The sequence below is a fragment of the Homarus americanus genome, unplaced genomic scaffold (genome assembly GCF_018991925.1).
Source record: "Homarus americanus isolate GMGI-L3 unplaced genomic scaffold, GMGI_Hamer_2.0 scaffold18692, whole genome shotgun sequence".
Taxonomy (NCBI): Eukaryota; Metazoa; Arthropoda; class Malacostraca; order Decapoda; family Nephropidae; genus Homarus; species Homarus americanus.
The window spans coordinates 3,415-27,194 of NW_024738517.1; the positions used below are offsets into that span (position 1 = coordinate 3,415).

At 43.9% G+C, this 23,780-nt stretch overlaps 1 protein-coding gene across 1 annotated transcript in view; it reads left to right on the forward strand.

Annotated features, from left to right (window-relative positions):
* Positions 1-10,216: 10,216 nt before the first annotated feature.
* Positions 10,217-23,780, forward strand: part of LOC121874055 — a 28,725-nt gene continuing 15,161 nt past the window's right edge. Inside the window, exons 1-4 of the mRNA XM_042377925.1 lie at positions 10,217-10,342; positions 16,534-16,591; positions 17,917-18,098; positions 20,362-20,572. Coding sequence (XP_042233859.1) covers positions 10,217-10,342; positions 16,534-16,591; positions 17,917-18,098; positions 20,362-20,572 — 577 coding nt within the window. The remainder of the gene's footprint in view (positions 10,343-16,533; positions 16,592-17,916; positions 18,099-20,361; positions 20,573-23,780) is intronic.

Consider the following 23,780-nt stretch of genomic DNA (forward strand, 5'->3'; position numbering starts at 1 on the left):
CCCTTCATCCAATACTGAATGTCCACCCTGCCCGTCAAATAGGCGCTGGCACGAGTAAGGAAGGCAGCCAAGAAAATGGAAAAGAGAGTTGGTGCAAGCACATCCTTGTTTAACCCCTCCATCGTAGTGTTGCCTCACAATGGCGATAAATTTTGGTGGACAGCCAAAACATCTGAGGATTCGCCAGAGGGTTCCCGGTTGACTGAGTCGATGGCCTTGGGTAGGCTCCATGCAGGTCAGGTACAGGTCACGCCGCAGTTCTCTGCTTTTCCTATATCTGGAAGGCAGCAAAGATCATGTCAGTGGTGCCGAGATGGTCTATAGGAAGATTCGGGAGATAATCTTGCCAGCTACGGACAGCAGCGAGATCCCGCGATAGTTGCCACACTCTGACCGATCTCTCCGGGAGAGAGTGGAGTCGGCAAGCAGAGGTCCCCTGCTTTATACACTCGGCTGGGATTCCATCAAGCCCTGAGGCTTTGTTATTTTCGTCTGTTTGATAGCAGTTGCTACCTCATCCAGGTATGGAGATATTGATGTGGGTCAACTCTGGATGCTAGGACCTGCTGAGTAGTTATGACATCGATATCGGTGTTTCATTTGAGCAGCGAACGGTAGTGCTCTTCCAGAACTGAATGATGCTTTCTTCTTCTTTAAGTAGGGAGTTACTGTTGGATGAGCAGAGGAGGACTGTGCCATGAGTGATTGGCCCATAAAATGTTTTAGTGGAATTGAAAATTCGCGCATCTTGTGTTGACTGCAAGTTGTTTCTTTCACATGCAGAGGGTCTCTGCACTGGGATCTGCGTTGTTTGCTGTTGTTTTACTTCTCAGCTCATGTTCGAGCTGCCTTTGAAAGCATGTGCTATCGCTGGATCCTCCAGATGCTTAGTGTTACCTCCTCCTGGAGGCTTGCTGCCTTCGCCTTTTTGGGGCGACGTGAAGAGGAGTTTGACCCTGACGAGTCGATGGTCAGTGTCACAGTGGTCTGAGCAACGCATGGCTCGTGTTTTTTTTTTATTGGGCACCCCCACATCCTTGTGTAAGGTGAAGCGCATGAGCGTTTACGGCGCTCAACAGGAAGCATGCTAAGTTCATGCCTTTATGTCTCATGAGTTAAGGGCGTAGAAGCCTGAAGAGTAAATGGTTTATGTCATCAAGTTATTGGAAGCTCCAACTCCTGAATACGAATTCGCAACTTTCGACTTACAACAGGTACCTTTCCATTTACTACTAGGTGAACATGGACTAATGGGGGCTAGGGAAGTATGTCCAAACAACTTCCACCTGCCGGAATCGAACCTGTGACATCTTGTTGCAAGGCAAGACGATACCGCTTTACCGGCCCCCACGGCTCGTGATGATGAGGACATCTCGGCGATCTCTTCTGACAATGATGTAGTCAACGAGATGCCAGTGTTTGGATCGTGGGTGTTGCCACGAATCCTTGAGCTTGTCGGCCTGCATAAACAAGGTATTGGTGAGAGGAGGTTGTGTGCAGCACACTTGCTGAGGAGGAGAGGCGTTGATTACTTGCTCAGTCCATTTCTTCCCCTCATGATTCCTGTAAAATGTCAGCATCTCTGCCATCTCTGGCTATAAGTCACCTTTTCCACCTATACCGCTGGAACTTACCGGAGCTCTGTAAGCGTCTTCCCTGATGCGGGCTCGCAGCTGATTTTTCATTTGGGATTTACTCCCTTAGCCTTGTACAGTCTCACCCAAAGTTCGTTAATCTCCCAGCTAGCTATTGCTGCACTGTCTGCTTCAGTACCAACCAGAACTGATACCGATACGAATGAATCTAAAGGTTCGAAGTAACAGACTCAAGCTCATACATCTGAAGCAGGCAGTGCAGCAATAGCTAGCTGGGAGAGTTAACGAACTTTGTCAGACTATACCTACCAAGGGTAATCCAAGCGCAGCAGGCAGTGGTTGAGGCGCCAGGACGTGTCCACATGTCAGTGGGTCAATGAGCTGTCCGCTCAGCCCACTGCTGCTCCGAGATTTCCTACTGGTCCAGCCTGGCCCACGAGGCACCCAGTTACCGTGTTCCCACGAGGAGGACACAGCAGGAGGTTTGGTGGTGGAAGAGGCTATGTACTGGCAGGAGGATTGCAAGTTGCTTCCTGTTCACCACGAGGCTAGCCAGCGGTGGTAGCTGCAAGCGAGAGGAAGGCAGTGTCTGCCACACAAGACGCATTACACCACCCTGTGCACACACACACACACACACACACACACCCACACACACACACACACACACGCGCCCACCACACACACACACACGCGCGCGCACACACACACACACACAAAAAAAAACTAATCCCCCTTTCGAAGTTCTTCAAAATTCACTGAAAGAAAATTAATAGATTTGTCTTTCATTCTCGTTGAAATACAAACACACAGATAACTAAAGTAAAACAAACAAACAAACAAAACAAACATCCATCCATCCATACATACATACACACATTCCTACATACATACATACATACATACATACATACATACATACATACATACATACATACATACATACATACATACATACATACATACATAAAAAAGCAAACTAAAAGAAATAAATGACTTAATGTAAACAAATAATTAAGTATACAAACACAAAACAAAGAAGCTTAACAATTATAAACAGATAAACAAACAAACAAACGAACAAAGAAACAAAAAAGGATAGATTTATAAACTAAGGAATACCAGAATTTTTCCAGAATTTGATTAAAAAGCAGAATTTATTTAGTATACCATTGTGAGTGAATGAGTGAGAGAGTAAGAGAGTGAGGAGGAGTTAGTGTGTGTGGGAGGAGAGTAAGAGAGTGAGGAGTGAGTTAGTGTGTGTGTGGGAGTGAGAGAGTAAGAGAGGAGTGAGTTAGTGAGTGTGTGTGAGTGAGAGAGGTGAGGAGTGAGTGAGTGGTGTGTGTGTGGAGTGAGAGAGTAAGAGAGTGAGGAGTTAGTGAGTGTGTGTGTGTGAGAGTGAGAGAGTAAGAGGAGTGAGAGTTAGTCAGTGTGTGTTGGTGAGAGAGTAAGAGAGTGAGTGAGTTAGTCAGTGTGTGTGAGTGAGAGAGTAAGAGAGTGAGTGAGTGAGTTAGTGTGTGTGAGTGAGAGAGTAAGAGAATGAGTGAGGTTAGTCAGTGTGAGTGGGAGAGTAAGAGAGTGAGGAGTTAACAGGTGTGTGAGTGAGAGAGTAAGAGAGGAGTTAGTGAGTTAGTCTGTGTGTGAGGAGAGAGTGAGAGAGGAGTGAGTTAGTCAGTGTGTGTGGAGTGAGAGAGTAAGAGAGGAGTGGAGTTAGTCAGTGTGTGTGAGTGAGAGAGTAAGAGAGTGAGTGAGTTGCTGTGGTGTGTGTGAGAGTGAGAGAGTAAGAGGAGTGAGTTAGTCAGTGTGTGAGTGAGAGAGTAAGAGTGAGTGAGTTAGTCAGTGCGTGTGAGTGAGATAATAAGAGAGTGAGTGAGTGAGTTAGTGAGTGCGTGTGAGTGAGAGAGTAAGAGAGTAAGCGAGTGAGTGAGTTAGTCAGTGTGCGTGAGTGAGTGAGAGGCAGCTTATCCTCAGATTTGTTCACCGTCAAATATTTATGGAATTTATATTGGATACATATATATTTTTTCACTACCGATTTCACTATTTATCTACAGTATCTCTCGCGCTCTGTCTGTCTGTCTGTCTGTCTTTCTGTCTGTATGTGAGTATCTTTCTCTATCTGTCTGTCTGTCTCTTTCCATCTATCATTCTTTGATCTATATATTCGTCTTTCTGTCTATCTATTCTATACGTTTATATTACCCCTCCCCCTCTCTATGTCTGTTTGTCTGTCAGAGAGCAGATGAGTCCTCAAAGTTTAGGTTAGGTTAGGTTAGGTTAGGTTAGGTTAAGAGATGAATTCATATAGGAACATAAAGTTAATTTTTGTCATAACTTGGAATATTAAAAATCGCATCTAACTCTGTCACCTTTACACTCACAAAATATGGAGTCGACACTGACCTAAGACCATATACCTTAACTAGATACATACTCCTATTCCTACTTAAGAGTGAGAGAATTTTTAGCATACGATTATTTGAGACTTCAGACTTAACAACAACTAGAATGTATTAAATTAATAGTCTTCTGGGTATAAATCTTACACTATAAAATATATATATATATATATTTTCTTTCAACATCCTTCAAAATTACTAAGAAATATACTTTCCTGCATTACTATTCTATACTTAATATCTACTTACAAGTCCGAATCCAATACCTGTTTGCTTCTACTTTATACTTAAATCTTTACTTTTTACCTGTGTCTCATCGTCAAAGTACGTGAATTATGTAAACTTTGAGTGAATTAATAGTTTGTGTAACAAAGTGGTGTCGATTGTGGCGCGGTGTTCCTCAGCTCTGACCTCGTGTGTATGTGTTTTAAGACTGGCTAGCACGAACGGTTCTTATACATATGTGATGTTCGTTCGTTCATTCGCTCGTTCATATATTCATACCCACTACTAATACTTTTTTGTTATTCGGAATCGAGTTTGACGATCATCCAGCTACGATACAATGATATGAGTTTTTAGGGATGTCACCTAGGTTGGTGAGTTATGAGGTGACTAAAGAGGCCGATACGGGACCGGCAGAGTTGTTCACAGATGTTGCTCATGTGGAGGGCTACATCTAGTGCGGGAGTGACGGTGGCAGCGTCTTTCCGGCATTGGCGCTTGTCTGCCTCGGTATGCAGTCGGGCTAATTCGAAAGTATTGACACCATCTCGTGTGGTGCTCCTCCAAGCGTTACGATGTGGAATAATCGTCTCCCAGGTGAGGGGGTCGATTTGGCACTTTTTCAGGTTTGATCCTTATACCTTTTCAGTTGCCTGCCGGCGTTACGTTTACTATTCGTTAGGTGACTTTAAAGTAGCTGCTTTGGCAGTCTACTGTCGTTCATGAGGATAACATGGCCAGTCCAGCGTAGTTGTTCATGGATAATGGTAGCCTCGATGCTCCTACAGTTGGTGTCAGCAAGAATACTGGTATTTGTTCTCCTGTCTTCCCAGCGAACTCGGAGGATGGAACGTAGACTACATTGGTGAAACATTTCAGGTGTCTTGAGGTGCCTCCTGTAAGTGACCCATGTCTCACTGCCATATAGCAGGGTGGGGAGGACCACTGCTGGATATACGTGCAGCTTTGTAGATAATGTTAGCTCCCTACAGCTGAAAACGCGGTTTCGGAGTCTGCCAAAGGCTTGAGATGCACAACTGATCCGATGCTGAATCTCTTCATCGATGTCGTCGGTGGTGGCCAGGTGAGAGCCGAGATACCGATAGTGGGTAACATTAGAGAGGGTAGTACCGTTTTGCTGGATATATGGTGGAGGTGTGTCTGAACCAGGGGCAGGTTGAAAGAGAATCTGAGTCTTACGTACATTCACCTCAAGGCCGAAGTGTGCATACACATCTGCGTAGGTGTTCAGGATCTCCTGTAGGTCGTGTTCAGTGTGGGCAACAAGGGTGAGGTCGTCTGCATACTGAAATTCAGTAATGGAAGCTGCCGACGCACCTTTGTTCTTGCCTGGAGTCGTCTTATGTTGAAAAGACCCCCTCCTTCAGCCAGTACTCGATGTCCACCAAACCAGCTAAATTGGCACTGGCACGGGTAAGGAAGGCAGGCAAGAAAATGGAAAAGAGAACTGGTACCAGTACACACCCTTGTTTATCCCCTGTTTGGAAGGGGAAGAACTCAGACTGGGTGCCGTTGTGCAGGACACTGCCGTTCATGCCATCCTGGAGTTAACTCACAATGGCGATAAATTTTGGTGGGCAGCCAAAACGGCTGAGGTTCCACCAGAGGGCTTCCTTGTTGACCGAATCGAGGGCCTTGGTTAGGTCGGTCAGAGCTATATACAGGTCACGACGCTGTTGTCTGCACTTTTACTGTATCTGGCGCCACATGATGGTCTAAAGCAACACCGAGATTCTAGGAGGAAGTTTTCCGCCTCATGGAGAAGTATATTTAGGAAGACTCGGGCGATAATCTTGCCAGCTACCGAGAGCAGCAAGATCCCACTGTAGTTGGCACAGTCTGATTGGTCTTCCTTGCTCTTATAAATATTGACAATGGAGAAGTCTTTAAGAGCTTGAGGGATTTCCTCCTTTTCCCATATATTCTCCAGGAGAGAGTGGAGACGGCTGGTATGCAGAGGACCTCCTGCTTTATACACCTCTCCTGGGATTCCATCAGGCCCTGAGGCTTTATTATTTTTCCACCTGTTTGATGGCAGCAGATACGTCATCCAGGGATGGCGGACAACTGAGATGTGTCAGCTCTGGGTGCTGAGGGACCTGCTGGGTAGTCAGGACATCCACATCGGTGTTTCGGTTGAGCAATGAATGGTAGAATGGTAGTGCTCTTTACAGCACTGAAGAAGGCCTTCATTGTCTTTAATTGTGGAGTTACCGTCAGACGAGCGAGGAGGAGGGTGGGGGTGAGCAATGAGTGATTGGCCCATAAAATGCTTAAGTGGCGTTTAAAAATTTGCGCATCTTGTGCTAATCTCCAAATTTGTGTATTTCACACGAATTATTTTTAAACCAGCCGTTCTTTACATTGCAAAGTTCCCGCTAGGCCTCTGCTTTCTTTTTGCAGTAGATATCAACTTTGGTCCGAGACTGAGGGTTGTTCTGCCAGTCGGTAAAGCCAGCATATTTATCATCGGTGAGCACATTGATTGCCGGGTCATTTGCATCAAACCAGCCTGTTGTACTCTTTCGATCTGGCAGAGGGTCTCTCTGCAAATGTTTGTCATACCAGTGTTGAGAATATCCCATTCGGCACTGGGATTTGCATTATTTGCTGTTAGTTTACTTCATAGCCCATGTTCGAGCTCCTCTCTGAAAGCGTGTGGTATCGCTGGATCCTCCAGACGTTCAGTGTTAAAACCTCTCCTGGAGGCTTGCTGCCTTCACATTTTTGGGGTGACGTGAAATGAGAGCTTGGCTCTGACAAGCCGATGATCAGTGTGACAGTGGTCTGAGCCACGCATGGGACGGTTGATGAGGACATCTCGGCGATCTCTTTCTCTGACAATGATGTAGTCAATGAGATGCAAGTGTTTCGATCGTAGGTGTTGCCACGAACCCTTGAACTTGTCGGCCTGCCTTAACAAGGTATTGGTGATAGTGAGGTTGTATGCAGCACATTTGCTGAGGAGGAGTAGGCCGTTGGGATTACACTTGCCTAGTCCATTTCTCCGTATGGTTCCCTGCCAAATGTTAGCATGTCTGCCAACTCTAGCAGTGAAGTCACCAAGGAGTACAACCTTGTCTGCTACACTCTGTCGAGGTCATCGTAAAAGGCCTCCTTGTTGTCATCCTCTGCATCCAGTGTTGGGGAATATGCACTGATGAAAAAAGCATGACGTGAGTGATTCAGTGGGACCCAAAGGGTCATGAGGCGCTCGTTGATCCCAATAGGCATTTCAGTTAACCTGTGTAGGATGCGTTGGCGAATGGCAAAGCTTACTCCATAAATTCGGTTTCTCTCTGCAGCAGGCTTACCCTTCCAAAAGAAGGTATAGCTTGACCCCTGTTCTGTGAGTTAACCCTCATCTGGGAGCCGGGACTCACTAGTGGCTGCTATGTCGATGTTATACCTCGCCAGCTCTTTTGCCATAAGGGCAGTTCTTATTTCAGGACGCCCATTTGTGCCAGTATCCAGAAGGGTTCTGAGATTCTATGCAGCGACCATAAGAGGTTGTATAGTTTTTTTTTTTTTTTTGATATGTGATTTTGATTGTGTTTTCGACCGCATAGGGATAATCTTACTGGGCGCTGTTGCCCAGTCAGGTTGGGTTTTTAGGCAGGCTATGTTTAGGGCACCTTTTTTAGCCCCCTCCCTATGTGGGATGAGCAGAGTGGCTCCTCGAAAGGGCTGCTCAGTCGCACAGACAGAACCGGATTGCACTGCTGCCTAGATCCCAGTGCATAAACGTCCATCTTATCTGTGCCACCTATGTGCAGAGTTGTGATTAGAGACTCCCGGCAGTCATCTCTGCCTGTCCCCGTCGCCACTCATCCGTCGCCATAGGACTTTTGGGGGTATTGGGGTTTTGATGATGATGACAGGTATGATGAACTGGATGATGGCTGTGCGTGAGTTGATTTATGTGGTGAGGTAGGAGCGCAGGCTGCAACCACACATTTTGGCTCTCCTTTTCCTGATCCAGTGGTGCAAGTGTTGCAACGACTGGGGAGAGGGAGAGTTTCAATGGACTGCCAACAGCCCAGTTTGTTGCGTTTCGCCTTAGTAGCCTGTCCATCAGGCATTGGCTTCATTCGCCGGTGTAGTCGTTGGGTTTCCATGGTGGTCGCCTCTTCCACCTAAACCGCCGTTGGGGTCTTGTTGGAGCTCTGTAAGCATGTCTGCATGATGCGGGGCTTCACCGCAGATTTTTTCATTCAGGGTTTACTCCCGTATCCTTATACCTACCAATGTTAATCCGCAAGGCAGCGAGGCAGTGGTTGGTAGGTGCCAGAACGTGTCCACATGCCAGTGGGCCAATGCACCGTCCCTCTGGGGCCCACTGCTACTCCGAGATCCCCTGCTGGTCTAGCCTGGGCCCACAAGACACCCAGTTACCGTGTGTTGCCACGAGGAGGCACAGCAGGAGTCTTGATGGTGAAGAGGCTGTGTACTGGCAGGGGAAGACTTTTGCAAGTTGCTTCTCTGTTCGCCACGAGGGCTACCCAGCGACGGCAGCTGAAAGCAAGAGGGAGTAAACAGTGCATGCACCTTACCACTGACATAATGCTGCCACACTAGACGCATTTCACCACTCTGTGTGTATAGCACGCACGCACACACACACACACACACACACACACACACACATATATATATATATATATATATATATATATATATATATATATATATATATATATATATATATATATATATATATATATATATATACATATATGCATACATACATACATACATACATACATACATACATACATACATACATACGTAAAACTCCTATATATGTGTGTGTGTGTGTGTGTGTGTGTGTGTGTGTGTGGATACAATCCCTGTTAACTGGGTCTCTACACGTCCTAGGCATAATTTTACTGTGTTTAATGCTTGTTCGTGTGTGTGAGAGTGAGAGTGTGTATTTTTTAAAGTGTGTGTGTGTGTGTGTGTTTGTGTGTGTGTGTGTGTGTGTGTGTGTGTGTGCCTAAAAACCCAACCTGACTGGGCAACTGCACCCAGTAAGGTCATCCTTATTCGGTCAAATACACAATCAAAATCACAGATTCAAACAAAAACAAACTATACAACTTCATATGGTCGCTGCATGGAATGTAAGGACCCTTCTGTATACACACACAGGAGCCTCCCGAAAGAAGAACCGCCCCTCTGGCAAAAGAGCTGGGTAGGTATAACATCGACATAGCAGCCATTAGTGAGTCCTGCCTCCCAGATGAGGGCCAACCCACAGAACGGGGGTCTGGCTATACCTTCTTCTAGAAGGGTAAGCCTGCTATGGAGAGAAACCGCATTTATGGAGTTGGCTTTGCCATCCGTCAACACATTCCACACAGGCTAACTGAAATGCCTATTCGGATCAACGAGCGCCTCACGACGCTTCGAGTCCCACTGAATCACTCACATCATGTCATACGCCCCAACACTGGATGCAGAGGATCGCATAAAACGAGGCCATTTACCCCGACCCCGACAGAATGCTAACCTCAGTCCCCAGAGAAGACAAGGTTGTGCTACTTGGTGACTTCAATGGCAGAGTTAGCAGAGATGCTGATATTTGGCAGGGAACCATAGGGAGAAATGGATTAGGCAAATGTAATCCCAACGGCCTACTCCTCCTCAGCAAGTGTGCTGCACACATCCTCACAATCACCAATACCTTGTTTAGGCAGGCCGACAACTTCAAGGGTTCGTGGCAACACCCACGATCCAAACACTGGCATCTCATTGACTACATCATTGTCAGAGAAAGAGATTCTCGAGATGTCGCCATCACCCGTGCCATGTGTGGCTCAGACCACTGTGACACTGATCATCGGCTCGTCAGAGCCAAGCTCTCACTTCACGTTGTCCCAGAACGGCGAAGGCAACAAGCCTCCAGAAGCCATTTTAATACTAAGCGTCTGGAGGATTCAGTGGTAGCACAGGCTTTCAGAGAGCAGCTCGAACATGGGTTATAAACAACCCAACAGTAAGCAACGCAAATTCCAGTGCCGAATGGGATATTCTCAACACTGGTATGACAAACACCTGCAGCGAGGCCCTCGGCCAGGTCGAAAGAATACACCAGGACTGGTTTGATGAAAATGCCCCGGCAATCAATGCACTTCTCGATGATAAACGTGCTGGCAGAGCAACCCTCAGTCTCGGACCAAAGCTCACACCTTCCGCAGGAAGAAAACGGTGGCTCAGCGGGAACTTCGCAATCTAAAGAATGACTGGCTTAAAACTAAAGCATGGGAAGCACAAAAACTTGCAGATCAGCACAAGATGCGCGAATTTTTCAATTCCATTAAAACATTTTATGGACCCAATCACTCATAGCACTGCCCCCTCCGCTCATCTGGCGGTAACTTCGTAATTAAAGACGTTGAACACCTCCTTCAATGCTGGAAAGAGCACTACCATTCACTGCTCAACCGAAACACCGATGTGGGTGTCCTGACTACCCGGCAGGTCCCTCAGCATCCAGAGCTATCGTCCATCCTTGATGAGGTGTAGCTGATGGATTCCCAGTGGAGGTGTATAAAGCAGGAGGACCTCTGCTTACCACCCGTCCCCACTCTCTCCTGGAGAATATATGGGAAAAGGAGGAAATCCCGAATCTCTTAAAGACGCCTCCATTGTCAATATTTATAAGAATAAGGGAGACCGGTCAGACTGTGGCAATTACCGCGGGATCTCGCTGCTCTCCGTTGTTGGCAAGATTATCGCCAGAGTCGTCCTAAATATCCTTCTTCCTGAGGCGGAAAACTTCCTCCCAGAATCTCAATGTGGCTTTAAACCATCACGTGGCACCACTGACATGATCTTTGCTGCCCTCCAGATACAGGAAAAGTGCAAAGAACAGCGTCGTGACCTGTACATGGCTTTCATCGACGTAACCAAAGCCTTCGACTCGATAAACAGGAAAGCCCTCTGGTGAACCCTCGGCCGTTTTGGCTGCCCACCATAATTCATCGCCATTGTGAGGCAACTCCACGATGGCATGAACGGCAGTGTCCTGCACAACGGCACCCTGTCTGAGTTCTCCCCCATCCTGACAGAGGTTAAACAAGGGTGTGTACTGGCACCAACTCTCTTTTCCATTTTCTTAGCTGCCTTCCTTCTCTTGTAAGTGCCAATCTAGCCGGCGGGGTGAACATCCGGTACAGGGTAAAGGGGGGGTGGGGGGTCTTTTTAACATAAGACGACTCTAGGCAAAAACAAAGGTGTCGGCAGCTTCCATTACTGAACTTCAGTATGCAAACGACCTCACCCTTCTTGCTCACACTGAACACGACCTACAGTATGCACACTTCGGCCTTGAGGTGAATTTACGTAAGACTCAGATTCTCTTTCAACCTGCCCCTGGTTCAGCCACACCTCCACCATCCATCCAGCTTAACGGTACTACCAAAGATTATGAGAAGACGGGAAAGCTCAGGCATAAACAACACAACTAGGTGTAATATTTTATCAAAGCGTATAGCGCTCCATCTATTGAGTGCACTTCCAAGTGCCTTTTTCAACGAGGTGCTGAATAATAAAAATAATTATGTTATCATAAAATCAGTCCACTTTTAAATACGTACAGTTATAAATAATGTTTATTCATTATATCTAATATTTGGTATAGGTTAAAATAATGCCCTTTCATGAATAATGAATTTAAATTTTATTTGACGAAAATACGTCAAACAAAAAATATAATAAACAGATGTCTAAATAACAATGACAAAGATAAGAAACATCTCGAAAAATAAAAATTGCAACAGTTGTCAATACATTCTAAACAAAATAAAATCAAGACAATTAACATATCACAGGTACTACTTAACATAAACACAAAAACATTAACTTTTAACAATATCAAATAAACACATGCGAGAAATATGAAATAAAAAAACAGCCTACATAAAGCATTCATGCATAAATTAGCCAAACCGCCAAGGTAAAAAAGCCAATATAACGAAAACAAAATTAGGATGCATCTAGAACTCATGACAAAACCACTTCTTCTGAAAAAATGTACAGTTCTATGTATATTTAAAATAATGCAGTATATTTAAAATATGAATACAACAAAAAATCATGGTGCAGATATAAGTGGGTGCAACTGAGCATGAATCATGTAACCTTAATATAAGGACAAGTAACCATAGTTTTCCATAACTCATCAATATGAAGTACTTTACCTAATTCATAAATGCGCAGAAAATTAAGTCAACTTTACTTTTTATATTACATCTTACCTTCTAAATTTTGGTCAGGGTCTGCATTAAAGCATAGTCTTGACTGTGCAGATGCCAAATAATTTCTTTAGAGAAATGGTGACTGCATACATAGTGCTTCTACTGTATTTAGCTCTTCAAATGTTTTCATCTTCAAAGTTATACCCTTTTCTTCTAGTATTATTTGCCATCTACTACATCTAAAGAAATTTATCCCGAATTACTTACAGTTACTAAAATTACAATAAGGATAATACTTGCCCCTATCATCTTCCATGGAAATTGTTTAACTTTCAACATATTATACATCGATAATAAACAGGGCTAATCAATATTATTTTTAGTCTATTTTTAAATATATTTACAATATTTACTTTTCTTTATCTTTGGGGGAATCGATGAAATACGAAATCGGGATGTGTAACCTTTTTCCGTTTGCAGATTATGCACGGATGTCCTTTACTGGTCATGTTGATAAGATTATTCATTTGTGTATTGCGTTCGTGTGCGGATTCCGATTGTCATATTCAATGTGTAAACTTGCAGATGACGCGCTCAACACTAGCGACATCTATCCGCCGCACTACCAAATTTGTGCGTTCTTTCGTGTGTTAACCATTACATGTGAATGCCTGAACTTTCCCATCTTCTCATAAACTTTGGTACTACCCTCTTTCATATTCCCCACTTTCGGTATCTCGGATCCCACCTGTCCACCACCGCAGACATCGATGAAGAGATTCAGCATCGGAACAGATGTGCATCTCAAGCCTTTGGCAGACTCGGAAACCGTGTCTTCAGCTGTAGGAAGCTGAAATTATCCACAAAGCTGCACGTATATCGAGTAGTAGTCCTCCCCACCCTGCTATATGGCAGTGAGACATGGGTTACATACAGGAGACATTTCAAGGCACATGAAAACTTTCTCCAACGTAGTCGACGTTCCATCCCCCGTGTTCGGTAGGAAGACAAGAGAACAAATGTCAGTATTCTCGCTGACACCAACTGTAGGAGCATCGAGGCTACCATTATCCATGAACAACTACGTTGGACTGGCCATGTTACCTGCATGGACGACAGTAGACTGCCAGCAGCTACTTTACAGTCACCTAACGAATAGTAAACGTAACGCTGGCTGGCAATTGAAAAGGTATAAGGATAGTCTTAAGACAAACCTAAAAAGGTGCCAAATCGACCCCCTCACCTGGGAGACGATTACTCCACGTCGTAACGCTTGGAGGAGCACCACACGATAAGGTGTCAATACTTTCGAGATAGCCCGACTGCAAACCGAGGCACTAGATGCAGCCATCCACATGTGCAACGAATGTGAACGACTCTGCGGGTCCTGTATCGGTCTCTTTATTCACCTCACAACTCACCAACCTAGGTGACATCCCTAATAACTCATATCATTGTATCATAGCTGGATGATCGTCATACTCGATTCCGAGTGACAGCAAAGTAGGAGTAGTAGTAGTAGTAGTATGTGTGTGTGTGTGTGTGTGTGTGTGTGTGTGTGTGTGTGTGTGTGTGTGTGTTTGCTTTTATGACAAACGAACATAGTATATTCAGTGATATATAACCAGCAGCACTACCACAGTCTACCATAATTTACCACAGTCTATTACAGTATTTCACAGTCTACGAGTATTACAGTCTACCACAATCTATCATAGTCTATCACAGTCTATTGTAATCTACCAGTCTACGATAGTCTATCACAGTCTATTGTAATTTACCAAAGTCTACAACAATCTATTACAGTCTGTCACAGTCTTATGCAGTCTATCACAGTGTGTAGGTGTCTGAGTAGGTGAGTGGATGTAGAGGTGTATGTAGACGTGTGTAAGTGTGTTTGTACAGGTGTGAGTGTTTATACAGGTGTGTGTTTCTCTGTCTAGGTGTTTGTAAAGACAGAAAGACAAACAGAAAGACAGACACACAAACATATAAAATAAGCAGACTGAAAAACAAACAAATAAAGAGACAGACAGACAGACAGACAGACAGACAGACAGACAGACAGACAGACAGGCAGACAGACAGACAGACAGACAGAGCATGTAAACATCATAGTTGCAACAGTATTAATGTTTACCGTCAACACACAAAACTCATCATTAAAGACTGTCGAGTATTAGTGATTTTATATATTTATTTTTATTTTACGGACCTGAGTATTTGGGCAAAATGGCCTACAAATTCCTGAGAGACTATTGGTGAAAATGTTGCTTAAAGTACAGTACCATTTCCCACCTCCCCAGATGGGTGAGGGAAGTGTGAGATGACGATGTGTGTGTGTGTGTGTGTGTGTGTGTGTGTGTGTGTGTGTGTGTGTGCGTGTGTGGGTTGGTTCTTGTTAAACGCCTCCATTAATTATGCAATATCAGGATCTATCGTGGACTTGATGTGTTTCACCAGTTGCCGCTGATATATTACAAAGACATAAGTTGATAAATAAGTTCTATATACATTAACATAAGATAAAGAAGGAATCGCCGTACAAATGATAATGTAAATAAAAAGGTCCAGCGCTCTCGTTAGGCTCGACCGCTGTCACCCAAACTGAAACAGACAACTTGTCCACTGATCCACTACGCATCCTGGACGTATCTGATTGAGTTGTTAAACGACAGGAACACTTTGGTAAAATAGGAAAATAATAACAACTTGGAACATTTTTCTGGTTGTTCCGCCTCAACTCAAACTCTGCTTTATAAAATAACTAAATTTTCTTGTCATACCATACCCGTCACTTTTGTGCAGCAGCCAACCTTAAAAAATAGACGCTTAATAGCATAGAGGTAGAATGGGACACTACGTACAACATTCAAGCTATAGAATTCTAGGCATTAACTCCGGCTGTTCACCTCCCTGGTCTTGTAAGCACTTCCTTACTTAGAAAACACATCTGGTGGTGTTATGGTTGGTGCTATTCACTGCACACTGCACAAACCGAAGAACATAACTCCACCGGGCGCATTTATTATACCGACATCATCCAGTCTTCCGTTTTGGCCGCCCGGCGCACCTCTCACTACACCAAGGTATTACCGGGTTGCTATAGTTTGCTTAACCGCTCATTCCCTAGTTTGAGACGAGTTGTTTGCACTGCTCCGAGCCCCCGCGTCTGCGACTCGTGTGGGGTAGTCACACCACCACACTAAAATGTGTAAATTCATATTAAAACAAGTGATCCAATCTTTTATTAAACATAGGACGTGAAACAGTTCTATACAGTCCAGCCGCCGGGGGAGACTTAGCTGGTGGTGAGGTGTCATTGGGTCACATCTGTTTGACTATAGATTACAATATTTGTTTGTTACATCTCGTTCATAAGGAGCTTTTATTGAGCCTTTCAATTTGTTACATCATATATCTTTTGTGTAACACATATTGCTGATATGCATGTAAAATATATTAAAATTTCTGTGTTGTCATGATGATCAAGGGCATAATTTGTATATGTATTAAGAATGACATTCTTCCCTGAGAGCTTAAATAATATGCCATCTTCACCTGGAGAGAGAGAGAGAGAGAGAGAGAGAGAGGAATTATGTGTTTGTTCATATATTCAGAACGGAATGTTAGAGGAAATGTGTATAACATCCTCAGGTAAGGAACATTATAACCAAGAATACTCACAGGTGTGTAGTTCAGGATCCCAACACTGCTGGTGCTGCATCATTTAATTTAATTTAGCTACTGACTCGTTCTGAAGGAGACTCGGACTCTTTGTATTGAATATTATTACATATTGAGCAAGTTTATCCATAATTGTTCATGTATTGCTCTATCTATACATATATTATACATAATTACATATATGTATAGTTACATATGGGCATTGTATACATTTCATCCCATATAATATACCTTATTAATACATCTTTATTAAAACGTCACACATAAATGATCATTATGTATACATGATCGTCTCACTACATCAGCTATACATATCTGTTAAACATGATCTATAAATACTGTATTAAGTTTATGTATATTTGACTATAGATACAGAGGTAAAAACAAGTGTTCTATTTATTACAGGTGTTGAGGAGTTACCTGGCCACCACCGTTGTCTGCTGCCTCCTGCCAATTACCACAGGTAACATCTTAGTAACGGTAACACTTTAGTGTCACCTTTGTAACGGTAAATCCTTGGTACACCTAAAACGGTAACATCTTACTAACACCTTAATAACGGTAACACCTTAGTAACGGTAACACATATATAAATTATTAATATATAATTTACTTGTAACATTGATTAAATAGTACATCAATACTGTAATGTATATATTATATAGGGTTTTAGTTATAACTTGAACCTTTTGAGAGAGAGAGAGAGAGAGAGAGAGAGAGAGAGAGAGAGAGAGAGAGAGAGAGAGAGAGAGAGAGAGAGAGAGAGAGAGAGAGAGAGAGAGAGAGAGAGAGAGAGAATTTGAATGAGAGGAGAATAGAAAATTTAAAAGTGAACAAGAGAAGGAAAGAGAAAGAGAAAGCACTTTCTCTACCCCTCCTCCCCCTCTCTCTCTCGGCTCTATCTCAAAACACCTAACAGTGAACAAACTCACTCTTTCTATACGTTTTCTCTTTCTTTCTTTATCATTTCTCTCTTCTGTTTCCTCCCCATCGTTATTATATCTTTTGTATTGCCTATATATATACACACACACACACACCCTGTCCCTCTGTAGGGTGAGTAAACAAAACCCACGCGTACCAGGGCTTTGCTGGGCGCTGATTGGCTCTTTCTTGAATGCCATTACCTCAGTTCGTGTCCGTCCTGTTGATTGGTTGAGGATAAGGTTAGGTTAGGTTACGTTACGTTACGTTAGGCTTGGTCAAGTTAAGTTAGGATATGTTAGATTATAATAGGTTTGGTTAAAGAAGGCTAAGTATGGTAAGATTCGGTTAAAACAGGTTAGAGTATGTTAGAATAGGTTAAATAAGACACCCACAAGTAGTACACCAACAACCGTCATCATGAACAATCACCAATCAACGCTCGCCATAGACCCTGATGCCGTCACAGAGGACTATGAAAGATCAATCACAACACGCCATACCCGCAAACATGTGGGTTTCACTTTTTATGCTCCCACCCCCTCCCTCTTCAGTAGAATGAGGCAGTGGATTATAGAGTAGAGACATATCTTCTATGATTACTAACTCCACTTATACGGCCATTCAGTAAACCTTGTCGAGACTTGTTTCTGGAGGTCTTTCATTATTCATACAGACCTTGACCTGCCTCTCTCTCTCTCTCTCTCTCTCTCTCTCTCTCTCTCCACTAACACCACCACCTACCCCCAGCTCCCCCTTTCCTTCTTACTCCAACACTAACACTTCTTTTGTTCTCTCTTTCTCTCTCTCTTTCTCTCTCTCTCTCTCTCTCATCCTCTCTCACTCTCTCTCTCTCCCTTACAGTAGACGGAGGCACTGAAGCGGAGATCATCAAAGCCCTGGAGGAGACGCAGGAGGAGGTGGCCTGGAAGTACATACCTTTGAGCGGACCTTCGATAGACGAGACTAACTCTAAGAATATTACGGCTCAGTTGGGGAAGACGGCGGTGCTTAACTGTCGCATCAAATACCTTGGAGGCAAGACGGTAAGTGTGTGTGTGTGTGTGTGTGTGTGTGTGTCTATGGGGCCAAGACGTTAAGTGTGTCTGTTTGTCTGTCAGTCTGTTTCTGTGAGGGTAAGACAGTAAAGGTGTTTGTCTGTCTTTTGGTCCAGGTGAGAAAGATGGTAATCGTGTCTTTCTGTCTATCTTGGCTTTGTCTATTTGTCTGGCGAGAAGATGACAATAGTTACATGACAGAAGGTGTATCTGTCTTTCTGTATGTCTGTTTTTCTGTCTGTGTGTCTGTGTTTGTCTGTACTCCGATTAGTCTACTTATTGGTGTGTGGGTACAGACAGATGTGTACGTTTTTTTGTGTATGTGTATTTATATGTGTAATCGTATGTGTGTTTGCATTAATATATATTTCCTTGTGTTCCGGGTGTATGTAAGTATTTGTTTTATGTGTATATGTGTGTGTGTGTGTGTGCATGCTAGTTTAACTACATTATGTATGTATGTATATATGTATATTAAGGTCTATTTTTACATATAAGTAGTATAGCTATGTATGCATGTATGTCATACATTTATCACCATTCTTGTATACTTGCAGCCTCTACTTACAATGCCCTGGCCACTTATAACCACACATCTTAAGTGCCACACTCACTCACTTTAACTACTAATAATTTAATGGATTTTCTGACACAAGATTTTATTACCTGAAGGACAGTCTTGAATAATACCGCATTAAAGGTTTTGTACCGGGTATTTTTACGGTCTTCAACTGGAATTGTGATACTCTCTCTCTCTCTCTCTCTCTCTCTCTCTCTCTCTCTCTCTCTCTCTCTCTCTCTCTCTCTCTCTGTCTGACTCTCTCTGTTTCTCTTTCTGTCTGTATATATAATTTTCATTGTATATTAAATGATACAAAATACCTGGTGTACTGGTATCACGCCAGCTGGTGTTACCTGATAAGAGGGTTCGACTCCTTAAGAGGGATTCGGTCATATACACGGGGTTTATGAAGTCTGTGTACGCTTTTGAATGTAATAATTAAGTATTTCAGGGTTCAGATATAATTGATATTTAAATTTCAAATAAAGAGAGAAAGCGAAAGAGAGATTGAAAGAGAAAGAGAGAGAGTGAAAGAGAAAGAGAGAGATATAAATTGAAAGAGGGAAAGAAATAGAAAGAGGGAGAGAAATGGAAAGACAGAAAGATAAAAAGACGGAGAAAAGGAAATAGAGAGAGGGAGAGAAATATAAAGAGAAATAGAAAAGAAAGGGAAAAAGAAAGAAAGAAAGAGCAAACGACAGATTAACACGTAACATAACACAAAACTCCACTGTGTTATTCTGCGGTGTTTTAACTTACTGCTTCTGTAACCTGTATGAATATGTACCATTGCGGTCCTGTTGAAAGCAGTAATGATGCTAAAACTTTCCCTTTTAAAAGTCATGTCCGGATTATATCTATAAATACAGATTCGCTGAAGTTTTAAACGTGCGGACTGACTTTGTGAACCTCTTTTAATGTAGGAGGTTGATGAACACCTGTTGACAGTAGATTACACACGTGTATCTCTCTTACAGGTGTCGTGGATGAGTTACACCTGCTAACAATAAACAACAACTGCATCTTTCTCTCTCACACGTGTGTTATAGATCATCTACACCTGCTAAGAGTAAACAACACCTGCATCTCTCTCACACAGGTGTCATGGATCAGCTACACCTGCGAAGAGTAAACAACACCTGCATCTCTCTCACACAGGTGTTATAGACCATCTACACCTGCTGACAGTAAACAACACCTGCATCTCTCTCACACAGGTGTTATAGACCATCTACACCTGCTGACAGTAAACAACACCTGCATCTCTCTCACACAGGTGTCATGGATCAGCTACACCTGCTAAGAGTAAACAACACCTGCATCTCTCTCACACAGGTGTTATAGACCATCTACACCTGCTGACAGTAAACAACACCTGTATCTCTCTCACACAGGTGTTATAGATCATCTACACCTGCTGACAGTAAACAACACCTGTATCTCTCTCACACAGGTGTCGTGGATCATCTACACCTGCTGACAGTAAACAACACCTGTATCTCTCTCACACAGGTGTTATAGATCAGCTACACCTGCTAAGAGTAAACAACACCTGTATCTCTCTCACACAGGTGTCGTGGATCATCTACACCTACTGACAGTAAACAACACCTGTATCTCTCTCACACAGGTGTTATAGATCATCTACACCTACTGACAGTAAACAACACCTGCATCTCTCTCACACAGGTTTCGTGGATGCGGAGTCGTGACCTACATCTGCTGACGGTGGGTCGCTTCACCTACACCAGTGACGACAGATTCAGGTCAGTCCACCAGCCCGGGTCAGAGGACTGGTTACTGAAGATCCACTACGCCCAACACAGAGACGCCGGGGCCTACGAGTGTCAAATCTCTACCACCCCGCCCATGTCTAAGGTCGTCTGGCTCACTGTGGTTGGTGAGTGACGCTGAGTGAAGGGGGAAGTAATTGAGAAGAAAAATATAGTGGGAGTAGGGAAGTGACGTCAAGTGATGCTGAGTAACGCTAAGGGGAGGAAAATAGGAAGAATGACGTTAAAGGGAAAAGGGATGTAGGGGAAGGAAGGAGTGACTTTGAGTGACGGTAGATGGAGCCTTGGAGAGAAGGAGAAGAGTGACGGGAGTGAAACTGAGTGACACAGATTAATTTGGGTCAAGTTAGGTAAAGTCAGGTTTTGATTAGGTTAGGTTATGTTATGCTAGTCTAAAATAAGTTCGGTTAATAAGTTAGATAGGTTTACGCTAGATAAAGTTAGGTTAAATCAAGTTAGGTTAGATAAGGTTAGGTTAGGTAAGGTTGAATAAGTTTGCATTTAGTGTCCACGTTATGGCTTCCTGCACATGTGTAATGTAATCAAATTAGCCTCGAGTATGAGTCTCGGGTATGAGTCTCGGGTATGAGTCTCGGGTATGAGTCTCGGGTATACAAGACTTGTTGCTCTGGTCTGCGGTACACCCACATAATTCACATTCGTCTGTAGTAAAAGTAAATTGAGACCCGGACCATTATGGGAAGGTTCTGTCGTTACGTTTATCAGTAATAACTTTATGGTGTGAAAACAGGGAGGGTGTGGTCTGTCCGTCTATCTGTTTGTCTGTCTCTCTGTCTATCTGTCTGTCTGTCTGTCTCATTTTGTTTGTTGGTTTGTTTCTTTCTTTGTTTGTTTCTTTCTTTTCCTCTGTTTCTCTTTCTGTCTGTCTTTCTATCTGTCTCTTCCAATCTGCATTTTCAATTTAGGTTCAATTAAGCTCAAGTAGGTTCAATAAATAGTCAATCATGTAAACACTTCTGGCGTGTGTGTGTGTGTGTGTGTGTGTGTGTGTGTGTGTGTGTGTGTGTGTGTGAGTGTGTGTTTAAAAATAAAGCATATGAAGCGCAAAAACTTGCAGATCAACACAAGATGCGCGAATTTTCCAATTCTACTAAACCATTTTAAGGGCCAATCACTCATGGCACATTCCCCCTTCGCTCACCAGATGCTAACTCCCTAATTAAAGATGAAGAAGGCATCCGTCAGCGCTGGAAAGAGCACTACCATTCGCTGTTCAACCGAAACCCTGATGTGGATATCCTGACTACCCAGCAGGTCCCTTAGCATCCAGAGCTCATCCAACTCAGCTATCCTCCATCCCTGGATGAGGTAGCTACTGCCATCAAACAGATGCAAAATAACAAAACTTCAGGGCCTGATGGAATCCCAGGCGAGGTGTATAATGCAGGAAGACTTCTGCTTACCAGCCGTCTCCACTCTCTCCTGGAAAATATATGGGAAAAGGAGTAAATCCCACAAGTTGTGGCAATTACCGCGGGATCTCGCTGCTGTCCATAACTGGCAAGATTATCGCCTGGGTCCTCCCAAACAGACTTCTTTCTGAGGCAGAAAACTTCTTCCTAGAATCTCAATGTGACTTTAGACCATCACGTGGCACCACTGACATGATCTTTGCTGCCTGCCAGATATAGGAAAAGTGCAGAGAACAGCATCGTGACCTGTGCATGGCTTTCATCGACCTAATCAAGGCCTTCGACTCGCTCAACAGGGAGGCCCTCTAGTGGACCCTCAGCCGTTTTGGCTTCCCACCAAAATTCATCACTATCATGAGGCAACTCCATGATGGCATGAACGGCAGTGTCCTGCACAATGGCACCCAGTCCGAGTTCTTCCCCATCCAAACGGGTGTGTACTGGCACCATCTTTCTTTTCCATTTTCTTGGCTGCCTTCCTTACTCGTGCCAGTGCCAATTTAGCCGGCGGGGTGAACATCCAGTACCGGATGAAGGAGCTTTTCAACATAAGACGACTCCAGGCAGGAACAAAGGAGTCGACAGCTTCCATTACTGAATTTCAGTATGATGACGACCTCACTCTTGTCGCTCACGCTGAACACGACCTACAGGAGATCGTGAACACCTATGCAGATGCGTAGGCACACTTCGGCCTTGAGGTGAATGTACGTAAGACTCAGGTTCTCTTTCTGCCTGTCTCTGGTACAGCCACACCTCCACCATCCATCCAGCTTAATGGTACTATCCTCTCTAATGTTACCCACTTTCAGTATCTCGGCTCCCACCTGTCCACCACCGCGAACATCGATGAAGAGATTCAACATCGGATCAGATGTGCAACTCATGCCATTGGCAGACACCGTACCCGTTTCTTCAGCTGCAGGGAGCTGAAATTATCTACAATGTTGCACGTATATCGAGCAGTGGTCCTCCCAACCCTGCTATATGGCAGCGAGACATGGGCCAAGGCACTTGAAAACTATCACCGCCGTAGTCTATGCTCCATCCTCAGAGTTCGCTGGGAAGACAAGAGAACAAATGGCAGTATTCTTGCTAACACCAAGTGTAGGAGCATCAAGGCTACCATTAACCAGGAACAACTATGCTGGTCTTGCCACATTACCCACATGGACGACATTAGATTGCCAAAGCAGCTACTTTACAGTTATCTAACGAACAGTAAACGTAATGCTGGCGGGCAACTGAAAAGGTATAAGGATAGTCTTAAGACAAACCTGAAAAAGTACCAAATCGACCCCCTCACCTGGGAGACGATTATTCCACACTTTAACGCTTGGAGGAGCACCACACAAGAAGGTGCCAATACTTTCGAATTAGCCTGACTGCAAACCGAGGCAGACAAACACCAACGCCGGAAAGACGCTGCCGCCCCACCTCCCGCACTAGATGTAGCCCTCCACATGTGCAACATCTGTGAACTAACCTGCCGGTCTTGTATCGGCCTCTTTAGTCACCTCAGAACTCACCAACCTAGGTGACATCCTTAATAACTCATATCATTGTATCATAGCTGGATGATCGTCATACTCGATTCAGAGTGACAGCAAAGTAGTAGTAGTAGTAGAGTGTGTCATAGAACATGCTTTCTGGGTTGAATGATGGTTGAGTTCTTGGGTAGATTTATGGGTAGATAAATGGGTTGATGGTGAAGTAAAACAGTGAACTAATGGGTGGATTAATGATGGACGGAGGAGTGTTGTGGAACATTATGGTGTTGGTTAATGGCGCGAGCAGAATGGCGTCTCCCCCTTCTCTAGTGTCTTCTCTCCCTTCATTCACCCGATATATCTCTCTGTCTCTCAACTCATCTCTCCCCCTC